The sequence below is a fragment of the Pelobates fuscus genome, chromosome 5 (assembly GCF_036172605.1).
Source record: "Pelobates fuscus isolate aPelFus1 chromosome 5, aPelFus1.pri, whole genome shotgun sequence".
NCBI classification, from domain to species: domain Eukaryota; kingdom Metazoa; phylum Chordata; class Amphibia; order Anura; family Pelobatidae; genus Pelobates; species Pelobates fuscus.
In genome coordinates, this window is record NC_086321.1 from 319,758,765 (window position 1) to 319,772,267 (window position 13,503).

At 38.9% G+C, this 13,503-nt stretch overlaps 1 protein-coding gene across 4 annotated transcripts in view; it reads left to right on the forward strand.

Annotated features, from left to right (window-relative positions):
• MAST3 (microtubule associated serine/threonine kinase 3) overlaps positions 1-5,172 on the forward strand; it is a 163,974-nt gene extending 158,802 nt beyond the window's left edge. For all 4 annotated transcript variants that reach the window (XM_063455580.1, XM_063455581.1, XM_063455582.1 and 1 more), the window contains 4 exons: positions 505-641; positions 1,944-2,128; positions 2,307-3,768; positions 3,811-5,172. In XM_063455580.1, the coding sequence (XP_063311650.1) occupies positions 505-641; positions 1,944-2,128; positions 2,307-3,226 (1,242 nt within the window). In that variant the 3' untranslated portion in view covers positions 3,227-3,768; positions 3,811-5,172. The remainder of the gene's footprint in view (positions 1-504; positions 642-1,943; positions 2,129-2,306; positions 3,769-3,810) is intronic.
• The last annotated feature ends 8,331 nt before the right edge of the window (positions 5,173-13,503 follow it).

The window sequence follows — 13,503 nt, forward strand, 5'->3', positions numbered from 1 at the left end:
TACAATTTCCAGAAGCCATTGCAGAGATATAGAATATAAGAAGCCACACTTTTATTGCAAAGAGAAACGTATAAATGAAATCCTTAAAATTGTATACAAAAAAAATTAAAGCAATGATATAGAGCCACCCATGCTGTGTGTTTTATCAGAGTGTAGAAGGTAAGATTTTTCTAATTTTGCACGCATCATCTAGTCTCACAATGTTTCATGATGTCGGTTGTATTCATTTCCTGTACTAGTCTTGCAAGTCTAATCCTACACCACCTTTGAAATAGGTCTTTTTTTGCTAGGGGAAAATTTATATAGAATAGAATGTGATTTTTGCACTAAGAGACAAATTATACAGAACTCTCACTGCACGGACACATGATCATTGTAATGAACTACATGACAATAGTGTCACAAAACCAGGTGACCTATGAACAATTTTGGCTCCAAATTAGTTTCCGAAATTTCTTTTAATTAAACCACCATTTGTGTGTTTGTTTTTTTACTTCCCTACAGAGTGGCAATAAAGTTTCACTGAGAGCAACTCCCCTAGAAAATACATCAATAAAGAGCGGGCCAGCCAGGAAAAACAGCTGCAAGGGTCGCATGGCAAAGAGGTCAAAAAAGAACCGGAAACGGGAGAATCAAGACAGGTATTGATCAAAGATGATAAATGAAAGCATTACAGCTGCACTGGGAAAAATGCTCACACAATCACTTATGTCAAATATGAATGCATATATTTAGCCTGTGGTTCTGCAGGTTTCGTTAAAGGACAGGGCTCAATTAGTGTACAACAAGAGTTCTGCTGTGTAGCAGACTTTTTTAAATACATTTATTAATTTGTTAAGGCTTTATTAAAGGGAGAAAAAACATAGAGCATGAGTTGTTAGATTGTCAACATCTTAAAGAGCCTGGCCTATCTTAACCTACACATTTTGCCAGAGTCTAGGAAGCAGGACCAAAATTTAGAACCTTGAAATCAGACAATCTAAAATAGTGTGTGTGTGTGTCTCCAACATGTGTCAAAGATAACCCCATGGTTATCCAACTAATAGGAAGATTTGCTATTTGCAACTACAGATAGTAAAAGTCTGTGCCCTATGATCCTCCTTTATGGATGGGCTCAAGCTGTGCGTATACTGTGTGTGCAATGTTCCACCACTAGAAATTGTTACACATGTTGGAATAATTTATGGCACTCAATTATTTATTTATTTTTTCTGCAAATCTTTTTTTCACCAAATGAGACTGTAAAATAGAACAAGGCATATATATACATAAAAGTTTAACATTTAATAAAAAAATCCCTGAATAAGCAAAAAGGTATCCTAAATATTTACAAAAAAATATCCAATAATGCTTTAAAACGAACCCTTCTACGTGAGATAATTTTGTGTGTTCATGCCTCTGTGTACCACAGATAACTTTGTCCGGATCTCTAGAAAATATATATCCAGTTTATAGTTGGAAACCAATGTGGCAAAACTAAAGTTTTGCTTTTAAAGCTTTGATTATTCCTGTTTTGCAACAATATTATTCAAATACTAGGCCTCCGCTTTTAAGTGATACCTGTGGAAAATAGGCAATAGTGGTAAAGTAATCAAGATGACATAATTATTGGGTCCACATGAATCCACAATTACTGGAGATTAAGGAATACTCCAAGCGCACTGTTGTAGTTATCGTGCCAGGAGTTCCCTCACATTAGCTGCCTCCCCTAACCACTGTTGTAAGGAGTCAAACTGTCCTAGAATGGTCTGACCTTTTACTTGGGATCAATCAAGCACTGCTTACTGCCTCCACTAGAGACTTCAGAGAGCGGGAAGCTCCTGCTCCTGCTCTTCTGTTTGCTCTCCTAAGCTAAGTTTTGTGCAGGGCAAGCTGGCACAAGTTGCCTCTGTACTGATTTTTTTTTGATTTTTTTTTTACTTTCATCTTTGTTTTTGTAATAGGAAGCGATCACTGTTCAAGAAGATCTCCTCCAAGCAGTCAGCTGCACTTCACACCAGCAAAAGTTTTTCTTCTGGTCTTCACCAATCCTTGTCTTCCAGCGAGAGCCTTCCAGCATCTCCCACTCATTGTCTGTCTCCTGGTCCAGCTACTTCAAGTTGGAGCCCAGAGCAAGATCTTCCAGTTGGTATGTATTTGGCATGTCCCCACAAAAGAGGGTAGAACCTAATAAAACATTTGTATAAAATCATTACTCTTCTGTTTCTGTGCCACAGCAGTTTGTCCCCGATAATCAAGCTGTTTTTTCAAACATGGAAAATAAGAGTGTTGATATGTCCACTAATTGTCATGAATTTGTTTTACAGATGCAGCTTCCCCACTGAGTACATCACCTTGTTCCAGCACACCGAGCTCCCCTTCTGGGCATATCCGACCTAGCTCCCTTCAGTGTCTGACACCCAAACTCAGTGGTCAGCGTTACAAAGTGGGACGCAGAAAATCCACAAGCAGCATCCCTCCATCCCCGCTGGCATGCACACCCTCTCCTGTCCCGCAGCAACCAAATTCCCCTCAGCGTTCACCTTCTCCATTACTGCCTGGTCATCCAAGAAGTGGAGTCTTTCAGGGAAAGACTTTGTCACCTCCTGCAATTGTTCGGCAAGGAGTTCGGCCTCGTAGTTCAGAGGCCCCACGTTCACCTCTACTGCAGCGAGTACAGTCTGTTGAAAAGATTGCTACCTTTATGGCTGGTGCTCGCAAGGCAGTCCTCTCAGACACACAGCATTGTGATGAGTCTGAGGCCTCTGATGGTGGACTAGATATGACAAGCTACTATAAGGATTGTGGCACAGAAAAATATGAGCGTGACACAGAAGTTGTAGTAATGCGTAGACTAAACCTCTCAGAGAGGCGGGACTCCTTCAAAAAGCAAGAAGCTGTGCAAGAAGTAAGTTTTGATGAACCAGAAGCAGGTGTTGGCGATCATGCTATGGAGGATAAGAAAGCAATTCAAGGCTCAGGACTATGGGGAAGATTACCATTCCAGACATCCTGGGTTCAAGCGCGATCAGGATATCTGAAAATGGATTCTCAAAAACAACTGTGCCACCCAGTGCCACAAATAGCTGTTCAAACATCAGAAAGTGAAGAGCAGGAAAAGACTGGGCAGTGGGAGTGCCAGGGATTTTATCCATTAGAACAGACCAGGAGAGACAAAACTCCTCTAGCCAGCAACTTGGAAAATCAAACTGAGAGTCACCCCATTACCAGACAGAATGACACGTAAAGCCCAATCAGTGTATTGCTCAGATGGTCATTTGTAGTCAAATAAAAAGAGCAGAGTAAGATGAAAGAAATGGAAACGAGATCAGTTTCCACAGATGAGGAGTTGATCTGCAACAAAAGCATAGTCTTAAACTCTGCAACAGGAAAACATATGGGAGAAAGAAAGTTTGTACAGTGGTACTTTGCATTATAGAGAATTCTCCTGTGTACTACTGTCTGAAACTGTACTGTGCATGAGCAGAGGTTTGAAGGAGCACCAATATTTTAATTCCATGTTTTTACAGTTTTTTGTTTGTCTATATTTCATTGAAACTAATTTTTATTTCAGCCATTTATGGTAGGGCTAAATTTCCATTCAGCTATTTGTGAGTGCAAGCCAAGCCTTGTGAGAGGGTACATTTTAGGGTTTTCACGTTCCTCTAGGCCAAATCTGTTGGACATTGCATTTCAACACAAAATGGGCATTTCCCTTGTGGAACCATGTATGTCTGTATGTCTCCTCTATACACACCGCTCTCCCAGCACCTGCAGAGATTAATGTGAGTGGTATCATGCAAGATATAGTTATCCCTGAAAATTGTCCAGAGGTAACTGCTGCAGCTTCTATACCACAGCCTAGGGTGGCAGTCCAGCTTGGTGGTTTGTTCCATAGGGTGGTCTAATTTACTCCTTTTTTTTTTTCTACTTTAAATTCCTGTAATTTATCTGGGAGTAGTAACTAGAGGAGTGCACTGCCACTTCTTATTCTTGATGATGGTTTACAAGAGGCCTCACAATCAATATTCTAATTCTGATGTCCAACAGCCAGGCTAATCACATGAACATTTGCGATTTTTAAAATTTTCTTTTCATTATTCTGCCACGTAAATGAAAGGGTCTGTTGGCATTGAAGTAGGACAAAGCTGAAGAGATCCAGACTAGTTGGTTAGAAGAGAAACATGATAGTGAAGTGGGGATGTAAACTGACTTTTGGAAGGTGCATTAGATCTTTAAATAGTAGAAGTGAGACAGTGATGCAGGTCCTATATTGAAGCATGGGACAGAGGAATAGGTTAAAAAGCAGAAATTGGACAAAAATAAACTAAAAATGATAAAAGGGGACATTTCAAAGAAATGTGAGTTTTCTAAGAGACATGATGAGTGAGTTTGCTTAGAAAAACTAAAATTGAACACCGGAAATGAGACATGATGAGTGAAGGAAGATGTAGCCGTAACCGATATGAAGTATCTTGGGATGCCATTAAGTAGGGGATTAGAAGGAGGGCCCATTATTTTATATTATCTTACTGCCTGACACAGTTGTACTCTTTGCCAGGACTGTTAATGAGAAGAAACAGATATAACAACCAACTGTGATACAAAATACACTTGGCAATTCTCAATCACGTAAAGCACACTTGAAGCAATGATACATATGTGTCACTTAATTGAGCACCAATTTGGCCTAAAGCTTTGTCAGAATGTAATGAATTCATTTTTCGGTGGTGAGTAGACCTGGCTAGAAGCTCAGGACTTGCCTTGTGCCCATTATTAAAGGGGTTCTGTTACTTTCTAGGATTTTTAATATGATGTCGTTGCATGCAGAGAATTCAATTTTATTTTCTCCTCTTTATTTGCAATGTCTTTTATATAAATTTTAAAGAAAATGCAGCATCTTATGGGAAAAAAAAAAAGTTAAAATAAGTTATAGGGGATTTTCATTGTTTTATTTAGTGGTGTAAATTCCAATGAAGTCACAGTTCCCCTTCAAGTTTAACGACGGTTAGCTGCTTTAAGATTTGTCTTAAAAGATGTCCCCTCAAAACTATTGTTAATATACTAATCATTTTATCATACACCTTCAATTGGTCATTTCTTGAAAACCAATCATTTGTGACTGTCGGCTTTTAAAGGGACACTCCATGCACCCAGACCACTTCTGCTCATTGGAGTGGTCTGGGTGCCAACTCCCACTACCCATAACCCTGCAAGTGTAATTATTGCAGTTTTTTATAAACTGCAATAATTACATTGCAGGGTTAACTCCACCTCTAGTGGCTGTCTACCAGACAGCCACTAGAGGTCACTTACTGAATCATAGCAAAGATTTTCTTTGCTAGAGCGTCGCTGGACATCCTCACGCTGTGTGAGGACCTCCAGCGTCGCTCATTTCCTCATAGGAAAGCATTGAAAATCTTTTTCAATGCTTTCCTATGGGGAGCGCTAATGCGCATTAGGTCTCCTCGGCCGATGGGCGGGGATCAGTCTCGCCCACCGGCCGACGGAGACAGTAGGAGGAGCGGCGCGGAGGAGGAGACAGCGACGGGGGACATCGTCGCTACCTCAGGTAAGTGAAAACCCCTTCAGTAACCGGGGATTGGGGGGTGGGAGGGAGAGGGTACCTCCAGTGCCAGGAAAACGCATTGTTTTCCTGGCACTGGAGATTCCCTTTTAACACTGTCCGACATGTATGTGGCTGAAGGATCCTTTTACATAATAAAAGCAGGGACACATTTCTCTAATTTTTTACATAAAACTTGACCAACGGCTTATTATATTTAAAATAGATGTGAGATGACCGTTGTCCTTTAAACTGATTAAACTCAAAATTTTCACTGAAGTGAATGAGTTTACAACTTTGCGACGACGTTGAAAAATCATTGTATTGCATAGTTGATATTTCCTGTCCCAGTTTCCAACTTTTCAAGGTTGACCAGTAGCATCCACACCCCTCACCTATAATTTATAACTTTAATGGCACTGAACTTACATTTTGATAGCACTCAGCGGGTTGTATTGATCTTTTCACAAATGTAAAATCTTTAATCCGTTTACTTGTAACAGACAGCATGTATAGGATATCTACACTCTGTGATGTAGTGCATAGCTTGAAAAAATCTTCACGCATGAGGTTTGTGCAGTTTAAATACTGTGTTTATTGTGCACTGTTTGCATGCCTCTACATTAGACGATGCCAAAATGTACCATTTCAGCTGTTGCCAAATCACGGTTCCCTTGACTCCTTTCTTTTGTATAGTGTGTTTTTATGTAATTTTGTTACATATGTTACCAAAGAAGATTAACTTGGTCTCGCTTAAGATGTTCTGTTGATAGAAATTTTGGCTAGCATCCTACCCTACCAAATATAACATTAACATAGTATTGACCCTTCTAATCACTTTAGAACATCATACTTCCGTAATGGCTTCTAATTGTCTCCATCCCCAGCTGGATTTACACAGAGAGAATACGTTTTATTACATGGCGGGTGTCTAAAATGCCAAAGGCTGCTAAAAATATTTGTCTCACTTAAAGAAAGCAAACACTTTATGATGTTCTGCCTTTCTTTATTTTAAAATGTATTATATTCACATTTTATATATCTGTTCCAGAACAAACTGTTACAATATGCTTTTTCTAGATAATTGGATACTGAACAATGCATTTACTAATTTGCTAATTAAGTCTGCAAGCATTTACTTTTTGCTTTATTAAAGCATATAGAACCATTATATCAAACATTTATATCACAAAAACCGTTTTTGTTTGAAGGAACATTCCCATCCACCACTCGTTTAAGTTGCTTACATTCAGGGGTTAAAATGTTATGAACTCCTGACTCCATAACCACTTAGATGAGCTGCTTTGTTATGGGGGTTAATGTTCCTTTAACGTAAGCCTGTGATAATTGAGAGAGGAAATAGAAAAAGGGGGAAAAAAACTGCAGGTACAGGAGACCTATGGACTAGGAACACTCCTGTTAATATGTAATACATTGTCCATATCATCCTTAAGAGTGCTGCAATATTAATTCTGAATTCCACGGAACAAATTGATAGAGAGGATGGAATGATACACAGTGTAGTACTTACAATAATTAAAAATGTTATGAAAATGTCAAACGCACAAATGCGGATGCACAAACACTGACCCATGTACATACAACACAGGCAGAGTGTAGCTCTCACTCCTGCTGTGTGTACTTCACATGTCTTGCCCCTATGAGCCTCCCTGCAGCCCTGCCTTCTTCCAGTAAGGCCAGCAATCCTGGGAAGGTCCCAGTGACGCCTGTGAGCATAACACGCATTGGTGGAACTGCTGACCCGCTAGGGCCCAAGTGCTGTCACACTGGCTGCACAATTTTGTATTCCTAAAACTCTAGTGTTCCTTTAAAGACATTTAATTATGTAAATTATGTTGAAGTGATTATTTTTGGGGGCGACAGAAATCTACATAATTGTCCATTTGCAATTGTTTAATTTCTACAAGTCTTATCTTAGTGGTCATTATCCACCTTTTCTTTTCCTATGTTTCTATTGAAGTTAAAGGAACCCCCCAAACACCATAACCACCACAGCCTGCTGTACAGAAACAAATAGAACCGCACTAAATTACAGGGCAATATGCCTGTGTATTACATATACATGTCAGTGCTACCATTAATTAGGTAGGATTCTAATTCTGTATAAAGTTTTCCCTGAATCCTTTTTATTTATGATTTCCACATGCTCTTGTTGCATACAATGTACTGTCTACAATAGTGTTTAAATATTATACAATAATAAGTAATTTTTGCTTTTTTTTTTTTTTTTACCATTTTATATTTTTTTGTCTTTTTCAATCAGTAAAAGTAGTGCAATTCATTTAAATGTAGTATTTAAAGTAATGTATATTTCTTAACTATGGGAAATTATTTCTCTAAGTAAACATCTGCTTGGATAGAGGTTTGCCGATGTAAAAAAAAAAAAAAAAAAAAAAATTCTAGCAATTGTTGCATGAACGATCAATGGCAGTGACTACTAGAATTAGACTCCTATAAAAAAAAAGAACTTTTTTTTTTTTCCTGCGCCTCAACTTTTTTTTGGGTGCTTGTAGGACAAAAAAAAAATGTATGTGCTTATTTGTGATATCTTACTTTCATATTGCTTGCATTTCCCAGTAATTTATTATGATAGCATATTTTTGTAAATATTATATACATATTTTGGTTTGCTCCCTCCCTAAAACCTGTGCAATTCCCCCAACGCTGCCTTCAGGAAAAAATGGACATTACTGATATTTGTATACAAATGAAATGTTTAACTTATTTATTTTTTATTGTTAAAACGTTTAGCAGATGCAGTTTTTTGTAAAACAGAGGTGATTATGGAATTTATTCAATCTTTGTTGAATGTTTTTGTGCCTCTTGTACATTATTGTTTCTGTGAATGCTAACATTGTGGTTGGGGGTGGGAATAGCTTAGCTCACAGGCTGAGCACAGAAATAATTAGAAATTAATTTTCACATTTTCTTTTTGTTTCATAAATATGAGCAAAGGGCATTATCATCTGTTGTGCCACACATGCACTTTGCCTTTTACACATAGTCAATGCTCAGTCGATTTGCCACCTGAGTTTGTCCATAACACTTAACACCTAAGTGTTGGTACATACGTGAGTTTAACCCAGCATTAGCGGAAGACAATCACTTCCAACTAAGCTAGGGTAATTATACCTGCAATAATAGTTCTGAAAATATGATTTTCATCTTATACATCTGAAAGTTTCTTACGTTTGCTTTAAAAAAAAAAAAAAAAAAAAAATCTTAACTCCCAATGTTCCATTGCGCAGATAATGGTAATTGTGACGCACCGCCTGTCACCGCGACCGGGTGCCTCCGCCAATCGATGCTCCTAGTGCTCACCGAGTACTCCAAGCACTCCACCAGACACCATCAGCACTGTAGTCCCCACGTTACTTGGCTGGGGTCTCGATGTCCTCCATCCATCCTGGACCCAAGACCAGGATCCAGCTTCCAGTGGGTAGACCTCTCTTCCAAGAGTGTAGCAATATTCTCTTAAATGAGCAAGTGATTATAACCCAGGGGAGTATCGTGATTTAGCACTCCCCAGAACAGATACCGCTGTTCCCTCCCCCCCAGCCCCCCTCCCCCCACACACACACGAGACGAGGCTCTTTGTTGAGGGTAGTCAGAAACTTGTTTTTTGGTAGCCACAACTGGCTTTATATGCAAGTACCCCCTGGACCTGAGAGCAAACCACAGCATAAACAAATACACGATTACATTGGCTCTCAGATCCTGGACACTCCCATACATAATAGGTTAATCCCTTCTCTGTACCTGGGAGATAATGGAGTCAAGAACTGAACTAAACTCAGTTATCTCCAGACACAAAAAACACACATTTGTATAAAACCCAAAAAGTAAATTTAAACATACAAAAAGTTACATCCCCTTATAGCCCCGATCTGTTTGACCAACATATCCAAAATTCACCCAGATCGGTTCAGGAATTTCCTGCAAGTCATTTATTTGACTGATCGCATGCATGGTCCCATGCCCAAAACAGTTCCAGAGAACCAGGGCTTGCGGTTGGACTAGTTCGGTAGGTTAAAAAATGAACAAACTACCGAACAGAGTCAATAGTCTTACCCTACAGCTTGTTCCCCTCATCAAGACAGGCGATGATGGAAATCCAGCTGTGTTCAGGAGTTTGTGTCCGGTTTTAGTTCCAGGAACTCGACAACCAAACACCGCTGCCTGAGTTCATGCGAACAAGATGGCCGCCACTTTATGGTCATTCATGCGAACAGCTGTCACCCAAACAGACAATTAGAACACTGTGGTTAGAATCGTTACCAAGTGTTAATAGGGTATAACAAGTTCCCGGGTGGTCTCCGGTTCGTGCGGCTGTTCGGGAACCAAACCATATAACCCCAGTTGCACAAACAGTCTTTTTAAAATATTTTAGACAGGTCTGTTGCAGGGACCATAGTCCTGGGGCAGGAGGCTGGCAAGCAGGCTCCTCCAAAAGCCCATGGGCGAGGTTCTATTCGCCACAATAATGAAACATTTAAATTTAATCATAGCAAGTTTCAAAAATTTTATTCATTAATTTAAAGATTTAAAAACACATTATAAACTAATAAAAAATCCATGAGCACAATATAAATGCAGTTTTTAAGGGAACCTTTACTGCCAGATATAAATGTGGTATTTTCTAACCATCTAGTTTGGCTCATGTTATGCAGCTGTGAGTTTTTCCCCCTTTACTATTAATGTCTCATATCTGTATTTATTTACATTACCCCTGTATCTTGCTGAGAGCATCAATCTTTTTATCAGTTGCTGTTACACTTGCCATACCTATTTTTTTTTTTTTTTTTAATATCTCTTTTTGGAAAGCACAGATTTATTTCCGATAACCGGGTAAAAGTCCACTGCACATAATGCTGGCTTCACGTTTTGTAAATAAAATATGTTGTCTCTCTCCTTTTCACAGAGTCTTTGCAAAGCTCTTGCAATTAACCTTTCGCTTTCTCTCCCTGCTGCCTCTGCCCTCACACAGATCATGCCACTCCTCTCCCTTTACATGGGTATTGCTTTCCCTTAAATTAACACTCTGGGCACTTTAACAACTTAATCTCAAGGACGTTATGGTGCCTGGAGGTCCTGTGCAACATCTTGCACAGGTTAAAAGCATTTATGAAGTGCTTAACCACAGAGTTGAAATGATGGTGTCAGTCTGCTCTCCAGACCATCTTCTGTTAAGGGGTTGCACTGTTTACCATTTAACCCTCAACGTTGTGTACATGGGGCCCATCTACTGCACTTCTTCATCTGGCCAAGTCCTCGGCTTCAAGGAGGCCTCAGACTGGGTGCTGGTAATAGGCTGATTACATCCAGAAAGTCCACTTCCTCAAAACTTGCATTCATGGTCAGCCTGACCGGAGTATTGATTGTATTTATGCTGTTGATCATGGTGGTTGCTGAATTCATGTCACCCCTCCAAATCATTAGGCTATCGTTGATGAAGTGGCAGTAGAAGATTATATCCTTTTCATATGGCTGTAGGATATATGCCGTCTCAAAGACGTGCATGTACCCATTCGCATACACAGGTGCCATTGTTGGTACCCATTGTGTTTAAATCGAAAGTAGTTCTGAATGAGAACCAATTACTAAAGCTCCAGCATATATTGGATTGGAAAAAAAAAACTTCAATGTGTCTTGGCACTCTGCTACTAAATGGTGCTGGTATTGGAGGTGTTCCCCAAAACAACCTCAAAAATAATACAAAAAAAATCAATAAATTCAATACCGCACTCCATATCAAAATGTTATCAAAAATTATAAAAAATATTGAAAGTAAATTAATGTATATGCAGAAAAAGAAGTTAATTTATTGTACAAATGCTATATATAAATTCATGGGTAAGCAATCTGATGATCTCCTTATAAATTCATAAATTTTACAAACTTCATCGTATATACATCCCAGAATATATACACAATTATTTACAATCTATGTACATAATATGAAAGGAGTTCGACAGTTCATAGGTATTTTCAGTTGGATCCACCACTGAATAGTTCTTTATATTAAGAGTGATCCATAAGCTTCTAAGAATGGCAAAAAAGAAAAACAAGAAAAAAATATATAAGAAAAAATGGCACCAAGAGAAAAAGAAACAGTCAAAATAGCAAAAAAATTTATAGATATGCAAAAATAACCAGTTCAATGTATATGTATTGAAAAAAAGAATGAAAAAAACAAAAAAAGTTGGTTGGATCTCACCAATTAGAGATTGCAATGCCAAGCTTCCAAAAAAATCCAACAGTAGTAGTAGGATGTCCAATAGTTGTGAAAAGTCCCTTGATCTGTCAACAGAGGAACCAGCACTGAGTGTATCCGGTGTCAGAACCCCTTCATGTTGTACGGCTGTGCTGGGTATGTATCCATGCTGAGTTGCTCCTACCCCCGTCCTGGTTAATCCATGCTAGTTGGGCGTCCTGCTCAATCCAAGACTGGTGGGCTGCCCGCTCGGGACAAACCAGTCCCTTCAATGGCCCCTGTACCTAAAACTGAAAAAAGCAACGTTATATTGCTAGGAAGTGCGGCAAGCTGTCCACTTCCGTATTAGCGTGATGGCGTAATGATGATGTACATCACGTGTCCTCACGTCATATTACATCACAAAAAACGTTATTGTTATTAACATAAACAGTATATAACAGTAAAAACCACATCGAGCAGATTATGGTAACTTAACCCAAGCGATCATAGAGAAGATAGCCTAAATGTAAATGTCAAAGGGAAAGTGTTCAAAAGTAATTAGAACGTTAGAGACCTAAAGGAGACATAAAGGCCTGAGGGGAGTCGAATTGCACATATCAAGTAGCTTAATGAACAAAAAATAGTAGTCTTGTAAAAACATATCTGATGGACCAGTACTCATTCATCATACTGAATACTTTTATGCAAGTATAAAGTTATAGTTAATATACTTATTAAATCCAAGAGTGTACTGGATAAGAGTTTATATTCACAGATCAATCACTCAAACTGATCTCTAAGCCTTAACTGGGTAGAGGGTAATCTATAAAGCATTCACCCGTCCTGTATTGTAATGACCAACTGATAATAATGTTAAAGTAAATCAAAAGATTACTATTTTACAGAATACCTACTCTGTACTACTAACTGGTGTCAGAGGTGAAAGTATGCCCCAAATTGTCCCCAATATTTTCCACATACAAGATGTCCGGTTGCTCACCTGTAGGAGGGGTAAAGGAAATCAATAAAAAAAATGAAAAAATTACAAAAAGGAAAAAAATATAAACAAACTAAAAAAAGTGAAAAACTGAAAAAACATTTTAATATCTACACCATGAAACAAATACCAAGACTATAATGTAAAATACTTATTTTCAAACATTGATGCCGAAATATTGCTCACCAATAATGTAGTGTCCCTGGATATTCCATGTGAGGAACCCTGCGTCGATACTGCCAGGTAGCGGACCTATGAAGGTCGAATTTTTGCCATAAGAGAGAACCGGACCAATGATGGTCTAATGGGAGCACTGTAGGGAGCACAAGACACAAATCAGCTTAACTTACACAGGAGTATAAACCTATACTGAAACCAACAGGTATAGAACCTAACATCATAAAAAGTGTTTCAAATCGTAGTCCTCATTGAGTCCTGAGGGTGACGGTATTGCCAAGACACTGATCCACTTAGTTTCTCTTTGAAGGAGAAGTCTCTGTCTATCACCCCCTCTCCTCAAAGGGGGTACTCTATCAATAACTTGAAATCTCAGTTGGTTAACTCCATGTCCGTAAGTCTTAAAATGTCTGGCCTCCGGCGCTTCACTAGTACCTCGCTGTAAAGCTGTCCTGATACTCCTCTTGTGCTCCCCTATTCGCTCTTTAACGGGTCGGATGGTCTCCCCCACATAAACATACCCACACGGACACTTTAGGATATACACCACAAAATCAGAATTGCAGG